The sequence below is a fragment of the Microcaecilia unicolor genome, chromosome 3 (genome assembly GCF_901765095.1).
Source record: "Microcaecilia unicolor chromosome 3, aMicUni1.1, whole genome shotgun sequence".
Classification (NCBI taxonomy): domain Eukaryota; kingdom Metazoa; phylum Chordata; class Amphibia; order Gymnophiona; family Siphonopidae; genus Microcaecilia; species Microcaecilia unicolor.
The window spans coordinates 282397006-282420534 of NC_044033.1; the positions used below are offsets into that span (position 1 = coordinate 282397006).

Consider the following 23529-nt stretch of genomic DNA (forward strand, 5'->3'; position numbering starts at 1 on the left):
CACTACTAGACACCAATCGGGGAGCGCCAGCGGCATTCCCCGCCGCAGCATGCTATCTGAGAGCCACCACTCCATGCTGAGTCGGGCCGCAGGGAGCCAAGAAAGTCTGCATTGATAATCCTGAGAAACTGGAGACCATCTTTGAGGTAGGGAATACTGTAGAGGTCTCAGGTGCACTCTCGCCCAGGGCACCACTTCCAATGTGGCTGTCATCAATCCCAGCAGCTGGACAATGTCCCAAGCTCGCGGGCGGGGCATCCTCAGGAGCAGATGGACCTGATTCTGAAGCTTGCACCGCCTTAGCTCGGGTAGGTATACATAGCCCGAGTCTGTGTCGAACCTGGCCCCCAAATATTCTAGAGATTGCGAGGGGGTCAGGTGACCTTTGGCTATATTCACGTCCCAGCCTAGAGATTGAAGTACTGAGATCACTCTGGCTGTAGCTTGATAGCTCTCTGTTACAGTCTGCTCTGATGAGCCAGTCGTCTAGGTACGGGTGAACCCCGATACCTTCTCGCCTGAGCAAAGCAGCTACTACCACCATTACCTTCGAAAAGGTTCGGGGAGCTGTGGCGAGGCCAAAAGGCAAGACCCGGAACTGGAAATGTTTTCCCAACACCGCAAACCTCAGAAACTTCTGGTGCGGGGGCCAAATTGGTATGTGCAAGTAAGCTTCTTTCAGGTCTAGAGACGTGAGAAACTCTCCTGGCTGTACCGCAGCAATGACGGAGCGCAGGGTTTCCATGTGGAAATGCCTCACTCTCAGGGACTTGTTTAATTCTTTTAAGTCCAGAATAGGGCGAAAAGACCCACCTTTTCACGGCACCACAAAGTAGATGGAGTATCAGCCGTAGCCGTGTTCGGCGGGAGGTACCGGGGACACGGCCCCTAACTATATCAGACCTTGCAAAGTCTCCTCTACCGCCACCCGTTTGGCGGCAGAACCGCATCGGGACTCCACAAACACGTCTCTTACTGGGGTGTTGAATTCTATTCTGTAACCATCTCTGATCAGGTCCAGAATCCACTGATCTGAGGAAATATTGGCCCACTCCTCGGCAAAGAGGGAAAGACATCCTCCGATGACAGGAAGCGAGGAGGGGGCCGGCGCACCATCATTGAGAGGGTCGCCCCTGAACTCCAGGCCTAGAGCCGGAGGCTGCGGAACGCTTGTCCGAGCGAAAAGAGTTCCTCTGCTGAAAAACGGGCACGAGAAGTGAACCCAGCAGAACGCCCCGGGCGGTACCTTCTAGCTTCACGGAAGCGAGGTCTATAAGAGGAGTGGACCGCTTGGCCCTTGGAGGAAGGCCTCGGCCTATCTTCGGGCAAGCGCTGGGGTTTAGGATCTCCCAGGCCTTTAACAATTTTCTCCAACTCCTCACCAAATAGGAGAAGGCCTTGAAAGGGCAACTTCACCAACCTTTGCTTAGAGGCCATGTCCGCTGCCCAATGTCGTAGCCAAAGAAGACGGCGAGCCGCCACTGCTACTGCCATTTGTTTAGCCGAAGCTCTGACAATAGTCAAAAAGGACAAGGCCGACTCCAGCCGCGGAGCCACATCTGAGAAGGGCTCCGCTCCATCTCCGGGCTGTTCCACTGCCTGTTGCAACCACACCAGGCAGACTCTAGCAGCATAACAACTGCATGCAAACGTCCGAACAGTAAGACCTGCAATTTCAAAGGACCGTTTAAGTGCTGCTTCCAGCCTATGGTCTTGTATATCCTTCAGGGCAACTCCTCCTTCAACAGGGAGGGTAGTTCTCTTTGTCACCGCAGTGACTACGGCATCTACTTTAGGCATTGCAAAGAGAGCCAAATGCTCCTCACGCAGAGGGTATAATTGCCCCATAGCCCTGGAAACTTTCAAAGGTCCCTCGGGGTCAGCCCACTGAGCGGAAATAAGCTCTTGGATGGAGTCATGCAAAGGAAAGGCTTGAGCAGGCTTTTTTGTACTAGCCATCCTAGGATTCACAGAGGAGGCCGTGCCACTGTCAGGCTCTTCAATAGAAAGGACCTGTAGGGCATCTGAAATAAGCGCTGGCAGCTCATCACGGTGGAAACTCCTCACCGTGGAGGGATCATCCAGATCCTGTGGTAATTCTGCACCTGACTCTGGCTCCTCAGACCACGAAGGCCTGCCAGAACTCTCTGAATCCTCACAGCCCAACCACGGGGGGGGGGGGGGGGGGGGGGAGGGAAAGGAGGTGCACCACAATCTGAAGGGGAATTAGCCCTTCTACGCTTTTCTTTATGCCAATTATCAGGGAAAATAGCCTCAGCGGGCAGTCCCAGGCCAGAATCCACCGGGGGGGGGGGGGGGGGGGAGGACAATAGAAGGGGCCTCAGACGACCCTTGAGGGAGAGCTCTTTTCAGCATGTATGCTTTATGCAATAACAACACAAAATCAGGGGAAAAAAACTCGCCCTGGGCACCCAGATCCCGTCCGGGGCTAGCCGCTCCCTGAATAGCCTCAATTCGAAGTCCCCCCCCCCCCCCCCCCCCCCGGGCTCAGGGCTCTCCGTCTCTACGGAGGCCGCAACATGTGGAGATTTCAAAATGGCGTCCGCTGCCAGCTCTGAGCGGGAAGAATCATTGCTCACCATGCTCGGGCCGGCTCTTACACCTGTACAGCACGATTTACAGAGCCCCGCTGCTGATTTGCGCTTGCCACACCGGGAACAGCGGTTTACATTCTCTGAAGCCATTCAAAATGGCGGTTTCGCGCCAAAAACGCCCCGATCACGGGCCCACCCCGGAGGAATTAGAAAACACTCTTACCTCACCAGACCGAGTATCACAGCTCCGGTCCCATAGAAGAATCAAAGGAAAACCTCTGTTCCATTTTTTTTTTTTTTAACGCTGTGAGGAAAGCAGAGGTAATAAGAACTCTGGGGCTCAGATGAGTGGGAAAGGCAGGGAAAGGCAAACCAATGTGCCTGCACCCACTGAGTGGGAAAGGACAGGGAAAAGCAAGCTAATATGTCCACATCCACGGGGGGCATGGGTAAGGCAGGGAAAGGGCTAACCTATGTGCCTTCAAAGTGTAGCTGCTATAGCCTCTAACACCCCGGCTAACAACTGGCAAGCCAGGAGCCACCCCCAGGCAGATTTTTGATGGCGCTCAAAGAAGCTGCAGCCACTCTGCTTGGGGAGATAGAGAATACTGAAGAGCAAGTGGAGCTGGCTGGCCAAGAGGCACTGTGAAACGTTGAGTGCTCTCTATCTCCCCCTGCTGGTTGATGGACACAACCCATACGTAATGGCTTCATCTGCTTGATGACAAGGAATGTATCTTTAAAATGAAGCATGGTGCTAGAAGATTGGAAGGTAGCCAATATAATGCCAATTTTTAAAAAGGGTTCAAGAGGTGATCCAGGAAATTGACTGGTGAGCGTGACATCGGTGCCAAGCAAAATGGTATAGACTACTATAAAGAACAAAATTACACAGCATATACATAAGCAAGCAATAATGAGAAAAGGCCAATATGGATTTAGACAAGGGAAATCTTGCCTCACCAATCTACTATATTTCTTTGACAAGATGAATCAACGTGGATAGTATGGAATGTTGCCACGATTTGGGTTTCTGACAGGTACTTGTGACCTGCTTGGCCACTGTTTGGAAAACAGGATACTGGGCTAGATGGACCATTGGTCTGACTCAGTATGGCTACTCTTATGTTCTTATGATAAAGGTGAGCCGGTTGATATTGTATATCTGAATTTTCAAAAGATATTTGACAAAATACCTCATGAAAGACTCCTGAGGAATTGAGAAAGTCATGGGACAGGACAGTGGTTCCCAAACTTGATCCTGGAGGCACCCCAGCCAGTCAGGTTTTTAGGATATCCAGAATGAATATTCATGAGAGAGATTTGCATGCACTGCCTCTATGTAATGCTTGAAACCACATGTCATCTTTATAAGAGAAAACAAAATCCAAATCAAACTAAAATTGGGCATTTAAATTTGGAGGACAGGGGGGTGGAGGCTGGCCAAGGTCACCAAAGCAGGCTGTACCTGCTTATTTTGTCATTGCCCCAACAGCAGTGAAGATAATAAAATTATTCACTCTAACCTAAACCACCAATGTCCCTCCCCCACCCACCCAAGCTATGGGGTGCTAGTACAACCAATGATGGCCCTGATTTACCACCACCCACCCAAGCTATGGGGTGCTCGTATAAACGATGGCCCTGATTTACTAAGCTCCTTTCTCAGACACAGTATGCAAAACTAGCTAGTACACATTTCAGAAAATGGTGTGTTACAAGAGGTGGAGGGCTGGCCAGAATCACTATCACTATTGGACACCATCAACAAAGGCTGAAGAGGAATAAGGAGACCACCAATAATGGTGCTAGCGAGGCTGGTTAGAACAGGCACATCCAATTACACAAGATTCCCTCCCATCCTGACTATGCAGGCATGCACCTTAATTTTTTTGCCCCATCCAAAGAAAACAAGTGAGCTTGGAACTCTAATTTTCTGTTCTTTTGACTAAAAGTTAGAAAGAAGAGTGAATTGCTGGTCTTCCTGCTTCTTTCTGCATATGGACAGACATTGATACCAGATAAGAATTATCAAGGCCAGTTAGACCTTTAGGATCTTTTACCTTATCTTCTCACCAAGGCTGTTCATTCAAAAACTACTTTCCTTCCATCATTTACACACATGGTGCCCCAAACTACAAAACATCTAGTGAACAAATGCTAGCAAAGACTGTATTTGGACCAGAAATCATCACAAGCATAATTACAATTTCAGCAGGACTTCCTAATCAACATCCCTAGGCAGGAGAAACCTGAACTACGAATTAAACTAGGCCACAGGCAAAAGAGATTGAAAATAGATAAAAAGGAAATAAAAGACAAGATTACAAAAACATCCAAAAAGATACCTACTCACTTTTTCCTTAGTCCTCAATTCATCAAACATTCCCTGTATTTCCACTTTCCAATCATCTTGCATGGAGTGGAAAGACTCTTGTGGCATCTCTCTTATCACTGCCCCTTCGATGGCTGTAAGCTGCTCCAGAATTATTGCAAACGATGGTCGAATATGTGGATCTGGTTTCCAGCATTCTAGAACAGATGAACATTCAATTTGTTCTGATGCATGCACAAATTTCCAATACTTGCAAGACTTCATGTAGCAATTCAAATTTTTTCCTTGCTTTATGGCCTTACAATTGATAATGTGTCTGAGGCACAAAACTGAAGCAAGCTGTATTGAATCAAGCTTTATATCTTTTTTTTTTTTTTTTATAGAGAATGACACGGGGTCAGGGACCCGCAATAACTGCGGGGACAGAGCCTACCGGGATGGAGCAGGGATGGGGACAAACTTTGCCACTGTGTCATTCTCTACTTTGAAGCCTGTTAATGAACTGGATTGTTTATGTTTGAGTAATGCAGATGATGGTATTTTGATTTATTGGAAAAACAAGCAAACATGCTGGCCACAAGTAGCAAAATTTGCATGGGGGATCCTGTACATTCCTGCTACTAACATATCTTCTAAGAAGACGTTTTCTATTACAGGAAGACAAGAGAGCTAGACTGAATCCTCAGATTGTTGATTACTTATTCATCCACGGATTTAAAAAATCATAACAGTGCTTCATAGGGCATATTTCTCCACCGGTAGGGAATACAGAACGGGTTGTATTTTGTACCGCTGGACATTTTAACAGCTATTGTTGGGGTTGGAAGGATAGAGGGTGGTGGTGGGAGGTTATTATAGTTGCTCGTTGTTAATATTGTTTTCTATTTGTTATTTATAAACAGTTAAACAGCGTATTGCTACTTTTTATATTTTAATAAAAAGATTTAAATATCAAAGATGAGGACAGAGCCCACGGGGATGGGGTAGGTGGGGGTGAAGACGAGGCCTTCGGAGGCAGAGACAGAACCTGAAGGGACGGGACAGGGCCAGAGTCAGAGCCCATGGGAATGGGGTGGGGATGGAAACAGAGCCCATAGGGATGGGGCAAGGACAAACTTTGTCCCCATGTCATTACGTTACACAACTACGGAATGAGCATATATTCCTGAAGGTTTCTTACAAAAAGCATTATAGTATTTGCCAAACTAGCAGAAAATGCATTTCTGTAAATATTGTTTTGTTCACATATACTATAGTAGTGCTACTACATCTACCCAGAGTGATACAGATAAGTCTTGCATGAAGCTTAGATCCTAGATCAGTGCCGTAGCAAGGGCTGCTGCCACCCGGGGCGGTTCGCCGCTGCACACCCCCCCCCCCCCCCCCCCCCGGAGTGTATTCTTACCAGTGGTGTAGGAAAGAGATCGGGAGGGAGGGCCCGTCCGCCCCGAGTGCATGTCGCTGGGAGCTGCGTCGGCTCCGCTGGTTCCCTGCTCTCTCTGCCCCGGAACAGGAAGTAACCTTTTCCAGGCAGAGGGAGCAGGGAACCAGCAGAGCCAACACCCCCCCCCCCCCCCAGCAGCGTGCACCCGGGACGGACCGCCCCTCCCGTCCCCCCCTTCCTACGCCACTGCCCTAGCTAAGTGTTAGGATTCATGTATTTCAATCGTTTTTTTTATTGATGGTGCAAGTAAATAAATTCCATACATTACCAGGTTTCATAAGTACAACACAACCTACAATTTCCATATTCAACATAGCCAGAACCATCAAAACAATTTCCCCCCCAAATTTTATCCCAATCCACCCCTTAACCTACCCCTACTCATCCTCAACACTACAGCTATATCATGGCTTGATTCTCCCAGCCGTAAATTACTCAACCTCCCTTCAACACAGAAACACATATAACAACATACAGTAGCTCAGAAAATCCACCGGGGGCCTGTACTCTTATGACCCCCATGGACACCCAGCAACTCTATCAAAACCATGTAATTGTGTAAATAGTCAGTGTCTTTGTATAGCAGCACTTCAGGCTGTTTCCCGTGCCTTGCTGTCGAAGGGCAGTATATCGGGCACTCCAATGGTGGAACCAAATTCCACCCAGCTCATAGTCCAAGCATAGGCAATTGAACAAAAGGATACCTTGTAGCCTCCACAACATCTCCTGGTGGCCGAGGCCATGATGTCCACTGCAAGTGTTGTACAGTTAACCTCCAAGCACCACCTCCGGCTACCGCTGGCCAACAGATCTAGTACGGCATGGAATAACTAAAGGCCAATCAAGCGGCCACTGCATGATAATAGCCCTTGTTCCTAACCTTCCCACTTAAACCAACTATGCCCAAGCCCTCCATCCCTGACCTCCCCGCCCCCACCCCCTCCTTCACCCCCTCCCCCCCGGGGGTTCCATGAAATACCGCTCATGAATTTAAAACTCTGCTACGCGCTACTGGGGTTAATGAGTCCCAAAAAGGTGACCACCGCCGACAATAAGTCTCCTCTAGTTGAGGCGAGGTCACCCACCCCTCTTCGTTCCAAGGCACACAAGGAGATCATCCTGGACCTCCATTGCTGATAGGTGGGTGGCTCAGCTACTATCCATTGATGAAGAATTACTTTCTTACCCATTAAAACTGCTCTCTTCAAAAAAGGTTTAAGCCCCACTACCCCTGGTGTAGAAAGCTTGAACTGGTCGAATAAGTGAGATGCATGGGGCGTCCAGCGCACTCCCCAGAGGACCGACACATGCCCACACACCAGTCTCCAAAATTCCAAGACATATGGGCAAGACCAGAACATGTGTCCAAGGTCCGCCGGGGAGCAAGCACACTTAGCACAGGCATCATCCTCTCGCATAGCTGCCCTCATTGCCCTGTGCGGGGAGATGTACATTCTCGTTACAAACTTATATAGAGTTTCCCTCAGCGTCACATTCTCAGTTACCCTGGGGATGTTCAAAATATAAGTCTTTAATTGCTCTCCCCGAAGGCCAAGGGATAACTCGTTATTCCATTGAACCGCCAACTTTTCATAGTCCGCCGCATCTCAAGAAAGATATAGTGGAACTGGAAAAGGTGCAGCGAAGGGCAACTAAAATGATAGCGGGGATGGGAAGAATTCCCTATGAAGAAAGACTAAGGAGGCTAGGGCTTTTCAGCTTGGAGAAGAGACAGCTGAGGGGAGACACGATAGAGGTGTATAAAATAATGAGTGGAGTGGAACAGGTGGATGTGAAGCGTCTGTTCACGCTTTCCAAAAATACTAGGACCAGGGGGCATGCGATGAAACTACAGCGTAGTACATTTAAAACAAATAGGAGAAAATGTTTCTTCACCCAATGCGTAATTAAACTCTGGAATTCGTTGCCGGAGAACGTGGTGAAGGCGGTTAGCTTGGCAGAGTTTAAAAGGGGGTTAGACTGTTTCCTAAAGGACAAGTCCATAAACCGCTACTAAATGGACTTGGGAGAAATCCACAATTCCAGGAATAACATGTATAGAATGTTTGTACGGTTAGGAAGCTTGCCAGATGCCCTTGGCCTGGATTGGCCGCTGCGTTGATAGGATGCTGGGCTCAATGGACCCTTGGTCTTTTCCCAGTGTGGCATTAATTATGTACCTCCCCCAACTGCTCCCTCAAGCACAAATGAAAATACTTAAGGGAGACTGCTAATTGTGCATCCAGGGCAAAAAGACCTAACAACTTCTACCACACCCCAAGAGTCAGGGAAGCCGGCGGAAGCGACCTAATATAATGCTGTAGCTGAGGCCAGGCTAAAAAATCTCCCACAACATTTCCAAATTCCAACTGCCAGTCTGCCAGCGTCTTTAACATCTTCCGTATATAACTGGTGCAAATAACGATCTCCTCGATCTGCCCTGGCCACAAATTGAGCCAAGGTCGAGCCAGGGGGAAAATCGGGGTAACCCTGTAACGGAACAAAGGGGAGTATCTCGATGAAAACGTAAAAAGCGACACACCCATCTCCACGTCCGCTGCAACGGGAGAAATAGCACTGCATATGCCCCTGGCACACGATGTTTACTTGGTAACGCATGTAACCAAGCGCTGAAATGTACCGGTTTCAGCATCCGTTGCTCCTCCTCCGTACAAGAAAAATAACTTGTGCCTCTAAACCAATCTGAGATGTGTCGCATATTCCCCGCTACAGATAACAACTTAACGTTTAATAGTCCCCAACCCCCCCCCCCCCCCGGCCCTTCGGTAGATAAAGCTGGGACGCCGCCATCCGCGGCCGCTTCCCTTGCCAAATGCAACGCGCCACCAGTCTGGTCACCAGTCTCTCATCTGTTCGGCTAAGCAATATAGGTAACATTTGTAAGATATAGGTCCACTTAGGAACCAACACCATATTGAATAGTGCCACTCTACCCAGGCCACACAATGGCAGAGACTGCCACACCCTCAGAGAGGCCCTCTTACTAATCCGTAAAGGCTCGACGTTCAGCTCATAAAGCTGGGACAAATCTGCTGGGATCCACACTCCCAAATATTTAAGCGGACCCGACGTCCAAGACCAGGGGAACTCCCCCTCCAACGCCTCCCTTATGCGTTCCTGAATCGGAAAAGCCACCGATTTCTATGGGTTAAGAGTAAATCCAGAAAAATAACTGAACTCGTCTATTTCACCAAGTAGGACCACAACTGACTGCTGCGGTCTCGTCAGGGTTAGAAGGATGTCGTCAGCAAAAGCCAGAGTCTTCACTGAAAAGGATGGAAAGTTCACACCACAAATATCCGTGTCTCCGTGAATAGAACGCAATAATGGTTCAAGATAAAGAACAATAAAGGGGACAGGGGGCACCCCTGTCTCGTACCACAAGACACCACAAAGGAGGCTGTACGCATGCCATTCACCACTAAAGATGCGCTGGGTTTTTCATACAACACCTCCACAGCCTGCCTGAACCACCCCGAGATCCCGACAAAGTCCAAGACCGAGAACAAATAGTCCCAGCATACTTTGTCAAACGCCTTCTCCGCATCTAGACTGACCAAAAGTAGCGGCTCGTTAGTAACATGGCTCTGGGCAATTGCAAGATAGACCTTCCTCACGTTTAAAGATGAATGTCGACCCCAAACAAATCCCACTTGCTCCTCACTCACCACCAATGGTATATGGGATGCCAGCCTATCTGCCAGGGCCCTGGCTAAGATCTTCAAATCAATGTTTATCAAAGAAATTGGTCTGTAAAAGCCCGGCAGATCAGCTGCTTTACCAGGCTTAGGTATCAAGGTGATCAGGGCCTCGTTCGAATACCTAGGGGAAAATCCCTCAGAAAGTGAAGTTTCAAAAAAGTCAAGCAACGTGGTTACAAGCTGCAGGAACAAACATTGATAAAATTCTGGCGCATACCCGTCTGGCCCAGGCGCTGTGCCCCTCTTAAGCGTCTTGACCACCCGCTGAAGCTCTTTACCAGTCAACGGGGCAATAAGTTGGGCAATAGTGGAGGGTGAAAGGCGAGGGAGACCCGAGCTTTCCAAATAATCAAGCATCAAAGGTCCTTCCTGAGCGTCCGGCGATGAGTACAAGGCCGCATAATAGTCATGAAACTGCGCTATCCTCGACGTCTGTGTTACTCGCTGACCATCAGGCGCTGTTAGGGATGAGATGAAACGATTACCCCCCCCCCCAGGTTTTAACAAGTCGCGCCAGCAGCCTACCCGATTTGTTCCCAAAACGATAAAACTTAAGAGCGGCAAAAAAGATGTTTCTTAGTGCGTTCGTGGATCAATGAATTTAACGCCGTCAAAGTCGAGAGCATCTTTTCCTGGGTCTGCGCTGAAGGGGCTGCCAAATGTTCTTTCTTGGCCTCCTGATATTTCCTCTCCAACTGTATAATCCCCTGCAAGAGCCGCTTACAGCGGGCACACATATAAGATACTGGCGACTCATTTGGGCTAAGTTGCGCCTTATTTTCCAGTTGCCTGCGTCAACCGTGATTTCTTATGATGTTGTGCTTTTAAGGGCCTCTTCTCCTAACCTCTCTCTCTTAGAATCCGATAAGAAATTGTTTAATATTTTGTTAGCTGTTGCTTTACACTTAATTGTTTCAAACTGGAAAAATAATGTACATCTCAATTATAATGAATGGTGGAGTAACATGTGTGTGATTAGGAAATATGAAACTATTCTAGCCCATAAGCACCGTTGTGTTCAATCTGTCTTCAAGACCTGGCCTCGTTTAGATTCATTTTGTCGGACTCCTAATAGCACTACCTGATAATTGTATAATTGCTGATTTGCTATGGGTATTGTCATAGTATGTTGTTCTGTCTTTTCATTTTTGTTATTAACTTTGCCATGGATTATTGTAACTTTTTTGTTTGTTTGTTTTGCGTTATACTTGAAAAACCTTAATAAAAATATGAAAAAAAAAAAAAGATATGATATCTACCCTCAACACAGCCTTTGAAGTCTCCCAATATAACCTTGGATCCAAAGTGTGACCCACGTTCGCCTCTGCAAACAACGACCACCTCTTTTGCAAATAATCCTTAAAATTCTCATCCTCCACGAGGTACGATGGGAATCTCCACAATCGCTGCCGTAGCCACACTTCACCCAAATCCATATCCACTCAAATTAATGTGCGGTCCAACACTTCCAGCATACCAATCTCTGACCGCACCACCTGCGGAAATAGGGGAGCAGACACAAGTATATAATCCAATCTGGACCGCGTGTAGTCGCGGACATTGGGATTAGACAATCGCCACGGGTCCACCAAATTTAAAGCTTGACACAGATAAGGTAAGCCCTTCCCCCCTCCACTTACCACCCCCGGAGTCGAAGCCGGAGCTGAACGGTCCTGGTGCCCATCCAGCACCTGATTGAAGTCGCCGAACACCACCCAGAGGGCCGACGCATGCTACTACTACTATTTAGCATTTCTATAGCGCTACAAGGCATACGCAGCGCTGCACAAACATAGAAGAAAGACAGTCCCTGCTCAAAGAGCTTACAATCTAATAGACAAAAAATAAATAAAGTAAGCAAATCAAATCAATTAATGTGAACGGGAAGGAAGAGAGGAGGGTAGGTGGAGGCGAGTGGTTACAAGTGGTTACGAGTCAAAAGCAATGTTAAAGAGGTGGGCTTTCAGTCTAGATTTAAAGGTGGCCAAGGATGGGGCAAGACGTAGGGGCTCAGGAAGTTTATTCCAGGCGTAGGGTGCAGCGAGACAGAAGGCGCGAAGTCTGGAGTTGGCAGTAGTGGAGAAGGGAACAGATAAGAAGGATTTATCCATGGAGCGGAGTGCACGGGAAGGGGTGTAGGGAAGGACGAGTGTGGAGAGATACTGGGGAGCAGCAGAGTGAATACATTTATAGGTTAGTAGAAGAAGTTTGAACAGGATGCGAAAACGGATAGGGAGCCAGTGAAGGGTCTTGAGGAGAGGGGTAGTATGAGTAAAGCGACCCTGGCGGAAGATGAGACGGGCAGCAGAGTTTTGAACCGACTGGAGAGGGGAGAGGTGACTAAGTGGGAGGCCAGCAAGAAGCAGATTGCAGTAGTCTAGACAAGAGGTGACAAGGGTGTGGATGAGGGTTTTGGTAGAGTGCTCGGAAAGAAAGGGGCGGATTTTACGGATGTTGTAAAGAAAGAAATGACAGGTCTTGGCAATCTGCTGGATATGAGCAGAGAAGGAGAGAGAAGAGTCAAAGATGACCCCAAGGTTTCGAGCTGAGGAGACAGGGAGAATGAGAGAGCCATCAACAGAAATAGAAAACAGGGGGAGCGGGGAGGTGGGTTTGGGGGGGAAAATGAGAAGCTCGGTTTTGGTCATACTTAATTTCAGGTGGCGTTGAGACATCCAGACAGCAATGTCAGACAAGCACGCTGAAACTTTGGTTTGGATGCAAGGTGAGATATCAGGGGTAGAAAGGTAGATTTGGGAGTCATCAGCATAGAGATGGTAGGAAAAGCCATGGGATGAGATTAATGAACCAAGGGAAGAAGTGTAGATAGAAAAGAGGAGGGGACCAAGAACAGAACCCTGAGGTACGACGACAGGCAGAGGGATAGAAGTAGAAGAGGATCCACCAGAGTGAACACTAAAGGTACGGAGGGAGAGGTAGGAAGAGAACCAGGAAAGGACAGAGCCCTGGAATCCAAGTGAGGACAGGGTATCGAGAAGTATGCTGTGATCGACAGTGTCAAAAGCAGCGGAAAGATCAAGAAGAATGAGGATGGAATATTGACCTCTGGATTTAGCCAGTAATAGGTCATTGGAGACTTTAGTAAGCGCAGTTTCGGTTGAGTGGAGAGGGCGAAAACCAGATTGTAGTGGGTCAAGAATAGCATGTGAGGAGAGAAAATCAAGGCAGCGGCGGTGAACAGTACGCTCAAGTAATTTGGAGAGAAAAGGAAGGAGGGAGACGGGTCGGTAATTAGAGGGACAAGTAGAGTCGAGTGAAGGTTTATTAAGGAGAGATGTGACCACAGCATGTTTAAAGGCAGCAGGGACAGTCGCAGTGGAAAGTGAGAGGTTGAGAATGTGACAGATAAAAGAAATAAGAGCAGGAAAATCCCTAAGCGTACCAAGTGTTGGAAAAAAGAATGGTCATACACATTTCGCCCATAAACATTTAAAAGATAGAATTCCTGACCCATAACATTCAGCCGCAACAAGATATAACGTCCATTCACATCTCGCGCTACCACCTGGGTGCAACATTGCAAATTCTTGTGCACCAATACCACAACTCCCCCCTTTTTACCCTTGGCTGACGCAAAAAAGCAGTCCCCCACCCAACGTTGCTTTAACTTTAAATGCTCTGCGTCTGATAATTTAGTCTCTTGTAAACAGGCCAGGGAAACATTGTGACGCTGAAGGGTAGACAGGATTTTTGTACGTTTAATAGGGCAAGTGATGCCACACACGTTCCAAGAGATTACTCTAGGCACCGGTAACTTAGCCAGGATCCCTATTTCTCATCTTATCCAGTAACATAGAGGGGCACAATCGAACGTTGCCGGCCAAATAGATCGCCGGCCATCTATGTTGGCGGCAGCGCTACAGCTGGCCGGAACCGTATTATCGAAAAAGATGGCCGGCCATCTTTTTTTTCGATAATACGGTTTAGCCCGGCCAAATGCCGTGGAGTTCATCGGGTTTGAGATGGCCGGGTTTGTTTTTCAGCGATAATGGAAAGTTATGTCGGCCATCTCAAACCCCGGCCAAATTCAAGGCATTTGGCCCTGGGAGGAGCCAGCATTTTTTGTGCACTGGCCCCCCTAACATGCCAGGACACCAACCAGCCACCCTAGGGGACACTGCGGTGAACTTCAGAAAAGCTCCCACGTGCATAGCTCCCTTACTTTGGGAGCTGAGCCCCCCAAACCCACTATCCATAAATGTATTGCACCCACTAAAATTGCTCCAGGGACCTGCATACAGCCTCTAGGACTTATTGCTGCTGTATAACTTTGGCACACCAGTTCACACCTGAAGACTAATCTCTCTGAAAAAGTCCTTTCTTCAAATAAGCACGTTTACTCACAGTTAACTGCAGATCACAGGTTGTGCCCCACTGGCAAAGAGTCCCCTGGTACTAAGATTAGCAGTAGGTCAGAGTTGGCACAATGGTGTACAATGCCCTCTTTCAGCACCATTCCAGGTAAGAACTACGTTCTCTAACGTGGGTAACACAGGAAAGGGAACTAAAACTGGCTTACAAAAATGGCCACTACCGCATGGACTACAACAGGAAACAAAACAGGGCACACTGACCCAGTTAGCAGGGGGGGAAAGCACCATGGGAGTAGAGCCCAGTACCCTACACCCACCACAATGCATTGCTAATGTGACTCTGCAGGGCACCTAACAGAAAAGGTGTCACACTCACCCGAGAGCCACATCGCAACCAGGGAAAGGCTGTCGGAGGATACAACACATTCTGCTGTCATGGAGGTGGGTACGGCATTTGAGGCTGGCATACAGGCTGGCAAAAAAGGTTTTTAGTTTTATTTTTTTAATTTGGAAGGGGATTGGTGACCACTGGGGGAGGTCATACCCCATTCCCTCCAGTGGTCATCTGGTCAGTTGGGGCACCTTTTTGAGGCTTGGTCGTGAAAATAAAAGGACCAAGTAAAGCCGGCGAAATACTGCTTAACGCCCCTTTTTTTTTTCCATTATCGGCGAAAGCCGGCCATATGGTAGCCACGCCCATGGCCGCTCATGTCGCACCTTCACTAATCTACCGACACGCCCCCTTGAACTTTCACCGGCGAAGCGACGGGAAAGCGGCGATGCTGTAAAAAAATGCCGCTTTCGATTATACCGATTTCGCCGCTTTTAAGAAATCGCCGGCCATCTCCCGATTTATGTCGGAAGACGGCCGGCGATCACTTTCGATTATAAGCTGGATAGTAACGTAGTAGATGACGGCAGAGAAAGACCTGCACGGTCCATCCAGTCTGCCCAACAAGATAAACTCATGTGTATACCTTACCTTGATTTGTACCTGTCTTTTTCAGGGCACAGACCGTACAAGTCTGGCCAGCACTATCCCCTCCTCCCAACCACCAGCCCCGCCTGCCACCACCGGCTCTGGCACAGACCGTATAAGTCTGCCCAGCACTATTCCCCGCCTCCCAACCACCAGTCCCACCTCCCACCACCGAATCTGGCACAGACTGTATAAGTCTGCCCAGCACTATCTTCGCCTCCCAACCACCAACTCCTTTTCCCCCCATCGGCTCCACTACCCAATTTCGGCTAAGCTTCTGAGGAACCACACGTTCAAAGTCTCTAAGACTCCTGGGCGCCCAGCCTTCATCCCAGAGTCCACAATCCTGTTCTGAAAAATATCCCAGCTCCCAGCAACACGTAAAGCAGCATTCTGACATTGAGCGGATGCCATGGAAACCCTGTGGGCCAACCTCCCCTCCCTCCACCACCCCATCCAGCTCCAAGAGCAGTCCCACTCCATGCTTCCACAGAGAGAACTGTTTGTGATCACGCAGTAGTAGCAAGAGGAACCCAAATAAGCACACAGTTGCAGCCTGCCCCTATATCTGCTCCCCCTCCCTCCCACCCATACCTACCCCACATGCACAACACTGCTCCCTCAATTCACCCAAAGGCTCCACTTACAATGTCCAATCCGCTTCCCCCACCTAACCCCCAAGGGGGACTTACTCATTCGCCACCTTCTTCCCACCTACCATCCTCACATTCCCTCCCCCATTTCCACCAGTGCTGTGACCTTCCCTCAAACCTCACTCACTCCCCGCACACACTCTGCCCAATCTCAAATCGCCCATCCGTACGTGCCCTGTCTCGCCCACTTCATACCCCCCCTCCCCCCTGCACTTCCCCCAAAACAATCCTTTACTATGAGCCTATAACACTGCAAATTCTAACATCCTCAAATTCAATATGTCCAAATACACAGCAAGCCCCGTTACCAAAGATCCAGAGGGGCTAGTCTCACAATCTTTAGCCGCCTTCCATTATCACTTCCTCGCCATACTCAGACTCCTTGGCGCTCAGGGGCTCCGTTAAGCCAATCCATCGCACTCTCCGGTGTCTCGTATGAACGCCACTGACCATTGTCCAAAATCCGCAGCACCGCAGGATAACGAACTTGAAACTTATAGTGTCTCTCCAAGCGGGCACATACTGTGGAGTACTGGCGGCGCTTGGCTGCGAGGGCTGCAGAGTAGTCTTGATACACCCGCACCAGGGCTCCCTCGTAACAAACTTCCTCCTTATGCAACCGGTAATACTGTAAAAAGGCTTCCTTTTGTGCTGAATTGAGGAATTTTGCAATAATTGTTCTGGGACACCTGTCGCCAGCACGTGGAGCCCCTAGGCGATGAGCGCGCTCTAAGCGCACCAGTTCCGTCTCCTCCGCGCTCACCACCATCGAGCTCAGCCAGCACTCCAACAACCGGCGCAGGGACTTCTCGGACACGGTCTTAGGGATGCCCAAAAACCGAAGATTGTCCCTGCGCAACCGGTTCTCGAGATCTTCCAACTTGGTCTGCTGGGCCTCCACCAATTCCTTAAGCCGCGCGAGCTCTGCACTACTCCCCTGGGCTCCGTCCTCAAGATCCGATACTCGGCACTCCAGCTCGCCCGTTCTTTGCGCTAATTCGGTGGTAATTTGAGAAATCCCAGTGAGCTGCTCCGATAATTGTTGCAGGCACAGATCTAAGGCAAGCACCACAGCATTAGTAAGCTCCGTTATCGCCGTCTCAGTGCAGGTAAGCTGCGGGGCCTGCACTTGGTCCGCCATTTTGTCCTCGGTTGACTTACTGCGGTCCGGCCCTTTTTTTGTCGATTTAGCAGCCATTCTGCTTTTGGGCATAAGATATCTGTCCATAAACGCCTCTAGAACTCTGGCTGCACAAAAGGAAGGCTATTTTGGGTTTTTCTGAGGCAACTGAATAGGATTGAGGATGGGATCCTCGAGCAGAGGCAACAAACACGTCTGCCTCTCCTCACTGCATCACATGATCCCCCTCCATGAGAACATTTTAAGAACATTTTTAAGACTGACGTCAAGAAATGTTAACAGTGACAGACAACTACTACTACTATTTGACATTTCTAAAGCGCTACTAGGGTTACGCAGCGCTGTACAATATAACATAGAAGGACAGTCCCTGCTCGAAGAGCTTACAATCTAATGGACAAATGTACAGACAATCAAGTAGTGGCAGTCAAATTGGGGCAGTCTAAGGTTAGGTGCCGAAGGCAACATTGAAGAGGTGGGCTTTGAGCAAGGATTTGAAGATGGGTAGGGAGGGGGCTTGGCGTAGGGCCACAGGCAGTTGATTCCACGCATAGGGTGAGGCGAGGCAGAATGGGCGGAGCCTGGAGTTGGCGGTGGTGGAGAAGGGTGCTGAGAGGAGGGATTTGTCCTGTGAGCGGAGGTTTCGGGCGGGAACGTAAGGGGAGATGAGGGTGGAGAGGTAATGAGGGGCTGCAGACTGAGTGCATTTGTAGGTGAGAAGGAGAAGCTTGAACTGAATGCGGTATCTGATCGGAAGCCAGTGAAGCGACCTGAGGAGGGGGGTAATATGAGTGTATCGGTTCAGGCGGAATATAAGAGGAGCAGCAGAGTTCTGGATGGATTGAAGTGGGAATAGATGGCTAAGTGGGAGGCCAGTGAGGAGAAGGTTGCAGTAGTCAAGGCGAGAGGTAATGAGGGCGTGGATGAGAGTTCGGGTGGTGTGTTCAGAGAGGAAAGGGCGAATTTTGCTGATGTTAAAGAGGAAGAAGCGACAGGTCTTGGCTGTCTGCTGGATATGCGCAGAGAATGAGAGGGAGGAGTCGAAGATGACTCCAAGGTTGCGGGCAGATGAGACGGGGAGGATGAAGGTGTTATCAACTGAGATCGAGAGAGGAGGAAGAGGAGAGGTGGGCTTTGGTGGAAAGACTATAAGCTCGGTCTTGGACATGTTCAGTTTCAGGTGGCGGTTGGACATCCATGCAGCAATGTCAGACAAGCAGGCCGATACCTTGGTCTGGGTCTCCACAGTGATGTCTGGTGTGGAGAGATACAACTGGGTGTCATCAGCATAAAGATGATAGTGGAAACCATGAGATGAGATCAGTGAGCCCAGGGAAGAGGTGTAGATTGAAAAAAGAAGGGGTCCAAGGACAGATCCCTGGGGAACTCCTACAGAGAGTGGGATGGGGGTGGAGGAAGAACCGTGAGAGTGTACTCTGAAGGTACAATGGGAGAGATAGGAGGAGAACCAAGAGAGGACAGAGCCCTGGAACCCAAATGAGGACAGTGTGGCAAGAAGTAAATCGTGATTGACAGTGTCAAACGCAGCGGATAGATCAAGGAGGATAAGGATGGAGTAGTGGCCTCTGGACTTGGCAAGGAACAGGTCATTACAGACTTTAGAGAGTGCTGTTTGTCGAGTGTAGAGGGCGAAAACCGGATTGAATTGAATCGAGGATGGTCTGAGAGGAGAGGAAATCGAGGCAGCGGCTGTGAACGGCGCGCTAAAGTAGTTTGGAGAGGAAAGGTAGGAGGGAGATGGGGCGGTAGTTGGAGGGACAGGTAGGGTCAAGTGATGGTTTTTTGAGGAGAGGTGTGACTACGGCGTGCTTGAAGGTGTCAGGGACAGTTGCAGTGGATAGAGATAGGTTGAGGATATGACAGATGGAGGGGGTGACAGTATGAGAGATGGTGTTAAGTAAGTTGGTGGGGATGGGATCAGAGGAACAAGTTGTGCATTTCGAGGAGGAAAGAAGGCGGGCAGTTTCCTCTTCGGAGATATCAGGGAAGGAGGAGGAGGAGTTGGTTGGTTGGTTGATAGAGAGGGTTGAAGAGAGAAGAGGAGGAGGTGGCTTGGTAGTGAATTCAAGGTTGATCTTTTGCACTTTGTCATGGAAGTAGTCAGCCAGTGATTGATGACAGAGTGAGGGGGGAGTGGGAGCGGAGGGTACTTTGAGGAGGGAGTTAAGGGTGGCGAAGAGACGACGAGGGTTGGAGCTGAGAGAATTGGTCAATTGGGTGTAGTAGTCCTGTTTGGCAAGGAATAGGGAGGACTGGAAGGAGGATAGCATGAATTTGTAATGAAGGAAGTCTGAATAGGTGTGAGATTTCCCCCAGAGACGTTCAGCAGATCTGGCGCAGGAGCGAAGGTAACGGATGCAAGGGGTCAACCAGGGCTGGGGATTAGTACGTCTTGTGGGACGGGAGATAGATGGTGCGAGAGTGTCCAGAGCAGAGGAGAGAGTGGCATTGTAAGCGGAGACCACTTCGTTGACAGACTCGGAGGACATGATGGAGGGGAGGAGATTAGGAATACTAGAGGATAAGGTGGGAGGGTCAATGGCCTGGAGATTCCTGGAAGTAGTGGTTAATGTTGGGCGGGGCTGAGGGGGGGGTGAAGGAGTGTGAAGGTGATCATGTGATGATCAGAGAGAGGAAGAACTGAGGTGTGGAAATTGGAAGTTGAGTTGGAAAAGGAGAGGACAAGGTCAAGACAATGGCCATCCCGGTGAGTAGGGGTGGTGGAGCACAGCTGGAGGCCGAAGGAGGATGTTAGAGTGAGGAACTGAGAAGTATGAGAGTTGGATGGGTCATCCGAGAATGAGGGACGGAGATGAGGGATCAAGAAAAACAGAAAGCCAGGCATCGAAGTCAGTAAGGAAGGAAGAGAGAGATTTCTCAGGGGGGCGGTAAATGACTGCAACTCTGAGTGGTAGCGGGTAGAATAGACGGATGGAGTGAACTTCAAAGGATGAGAAGCAGTGAGATTGTGGTAGGAGGAGGGGTTGAAAACTACAGGTGGGTGAGAGTAGTAACCCGACACCTCCTCCGCGGCCAATTGGGCGGGGAGTGTGGGAGAAATGATAACCTCCGTGGCATAGGGCCGCGACTGAGGCCGAGTCATTGGGGGTGAGCCAGGTTTCGGTTAGGGCGAGCAGATGAAGGGAGCGGGAGATGAAGAGATCGTGGGTGAAGGGAAGTTTGTTGCACACGGAGTGGGCATTCCACAGGGCGCATGAGAAGGGGAGGGAAGAGGGGGGAAGGAGGGGAATAGAAATGAGATTGGAGATATCTCGGAAGCGTTTGCATGGATAATACGAGGGCATGTGAGGGGGGCCTGGATTGGGATTGATGTCACCGGCGGATAGTAGGAGAAGGAGCAAGAGAGAGCGGAGGAGGGTGGGGGAGGTAGGGCAACGAAGGCAACGAAGACGGGATGGGCTTAGTAGGAATGGGGATGGGCTAATGGCAGAAAGGAAGTGTTGAAGGTTGAGAGCTAGGAGGGAGGGGAGGGATAGGAGAGATGGTGAGCTGGTCAGGGGTGGGGGTGGGTAGGGTAGAGCAGTAGTGAGTAGGATGGGAGAGGACATGGATGGGCAATGAGTACCTGCGGTGGACAGTGGAGGGGGGAGGGAGAAGAGATTAGGAAGGGACAGGGCGATGAAGAGAATGTGTAAATGGGCCATGGTCAGGGAGGCGGGTGATAGGAGAGCTGGTAGGCAGGTGGGTTGGCAATTAGGTAGTTGTGCAGGCTTGAGGGCAGGCGGGGAGGGGGGGGGCAGTTAGGTAGTTGAGCAGGCTAGGTGGTAGGCCGGTAGTAGATGGGTTGATAAATAGTCAAGTTGATGGTCTGGCAAACAGGCAAGTTGGTTGTTGATCAGCAAGCAAATTGATGGACTGACAGCATGCAGGTAGGTTGTTGGTAGGCATGCAGGTTGGTTGCTGGTAGGCATGCAAGCAGGCAGGCATGCAGGTAGGCTGGGGTGGATGCGGTGGGAGCTGGAGCAGATTGCTGGAACAAGTAGGGAAAAGCTGGATCAGGCGGATTGGAACAAGCTGGAGCAGATTGCTGGAAGAAGTAGGGAAGAGCTGGAACAGGCGGACTGGAACAGGCTGGAGCAGACTGGATCAGGCGGACTGGAACAAGGTGGAACAGGCAGACGGGAACAAGCTGGAACAGATGGACGGATGAACAGCAAGCTGGAGTAGATGGTCTGGAACAGTCTGGAACAGAATAGTGGAGCGGGCGGCACAGGCTGGAACAAGCTGGAACAGGTGGACTGGAACAAGCTGGTACAGATGGCCTGGAACTAGTTGGAGCAGAAGACAGTGGAGCAGCAGGGCTAGGACACTCTGGAACACACGGACTGGAACACGCTGGAACTAGTTGGAGCAGAAGACAGTGGAGCTGCAGGGCTGGGACACTCTGGAACACATGGACTGGAACACGCTGGAACAGACTGGGACTGGAACAGGCTGCAACGGACGGACTGGAACAAGCTGGTACAGACGGAACTAGTTGGAGCAGAAGACAGCGGAGCAGCAGGGCTGGGACACTAGTTAGGAGCAGGCTGGAACAGATAAGCTGGGAATGGGTTGGAGCAGAGGACAGCAGAGCAGCAGGACCGGAGCAGGCCGGAAGAGACGGATTAAGCGAAGCTGAGCAGAAGCAGAGGAGAGCAGAGCAGCGGAACTGGACAGGCCGGAGCCGAAGGACCGGAGCAGGCTGGCAGCAGGGCAGGGATAGAGCCAGCAGGGATCAGGCCAAAACAGTATGTAATACAGTACAGGAAATCCAAATTGAAGCTCATGCTGTACAAAGCTTCAATGTCATACCTAGTTACATGCAAAAAAAGGTTGACAATTATATAAACCAAGTGATGAAAAGCATGAAGACATTAGCTCATGCTACTTAACATTTATAAATGATCTGGAAATCGAAACGACAAGTGAGGTGATAAAATTTGCAGATGACAAACTAATCAAGGCTGTTATAACCCATGCAGGATATGAAAAATTGCAGGCATCCAAATGGCAGATGAAATTTAATATGGACAAATGCAAAGTGATGCACATTGGGAAGAATACCCCAATTCATAGTTACCTGATGCTAAGGTCCACGCTGGGGGTCAGCACCCAAGAAAAAGATCTAGGTGTAATTGTAGACAATACGCTGACATCTTCTGCCCAGTATGTAGCAGCAGCCAAAAAAGCAAACAGGATGCTAGGAATTATTAGGAAGGGATGGTAAATAAGACCAAGAATACTATAATGTCTCTGTATCGCTCCATCGTGCAACCTCATCTTGAGTATTACATTCAGTTCTGATCACTATATCTCAAAAAAGACACAGCAGAATTAGAAAAGGTTCAGCCAAGGGTGACCAAAATGACAAAGGGGATGGAACTCCCCTTATATGAGGAAAGGCTAAAGAGCTGTTGAGCTTGGAAAAGAGGCACTGAGGAGAGAGATGATTGAGGTCTACAAAATCCTGAGTGGTGTAGAACAAGAAGTTAAACTTTTTACTCTTTCAAAAGGTACAAAGACTAGGATACAGAAATACTTTTAAAACAAATAGGAGGAAATATTTTTGCACTCAATGACTATTTAAACTCTGGAACTTGTTGTCAGAGGATGTGATAACAGTAGTTAAGAGTATTTGGGTTTAAAAAAGGTGAAGTTCCTGGAGGAAAAGTCCATAGTCTGCTATTGAGAAAGACATGGTGAAGTCACTGCTCGCCCTGGGATTGGTAGCATGAATCTTGCTACTCTTTGGGTTTCTGCCAGGTACCTGTGACCTAGATTGGCAATCGTTGGAAACAGGACACTGGGCTAGACAGACCACTGGTCAGACTCAGTCTGGCTTATGTTGTTTTGTTCTCTCTATGTGTATGTGTTGTCCCTGTGTCTCTCTGACCTGAATGGAGGATTGAGTGAGTGAAGGGAGTGGTTTGGAGTGCAGAAACATTGTTGCCTCAGGAAAAAAAAAGCCCAATTGTGATAACTGTGTTACAGCAACAACTATTAGCTGGCATAAGCTGTACATTTCAGTCAGTAGGATTCACAGTGACATTTACAACAAAGAAAATGACCAATAGGCAGCCCATTCGGGAAAGGAATGTGGTAGCATTGGAGCGGGCATGCATGGTGGAGAAAGTATGAAAATAATTACATGAGGAGGTGCCACAGTATGTCTCCCTGTTGATATATGTTTACTATGTATCTTATCAGAAGAGTAAAGAAGAGCAGAGAAGGTGTTTGAAAAGGGCAACTCCCTAACTACCACATTCCATTATCAAAGTTTCTATGCTGCAGAAGCAGAAGTGCTTCTCCCATAAAAAAGCACCGGGTCATTTTTGAGTGAAG

The 23529-nt window shown here is 49.1% G+C and overlaps 1 protein-coding gene across 1 annotated transcript in view; it reads right to left on the minus strand.

Annotated features, from left to right (window-relative positions):
- The window catches only part of MAP3K21 (mitogen-activated protein kinase kinase kinase 21), a 451782-nt gene that overhangs the window by 293002 nt on the left and 135251 nt on the right, over positions 1 to 23529 (minus strand). The window contains exon 4 of the mRNA XM_030198129.1: positions 4912 to 5087. Coding sequence (XP_030053989.1) covers positions 4912 to 5087 — 176 coding nt within the window. The remainder of the gene's footprint in view (positions 1 to 4911; positions 5088 to 23529) is intronic.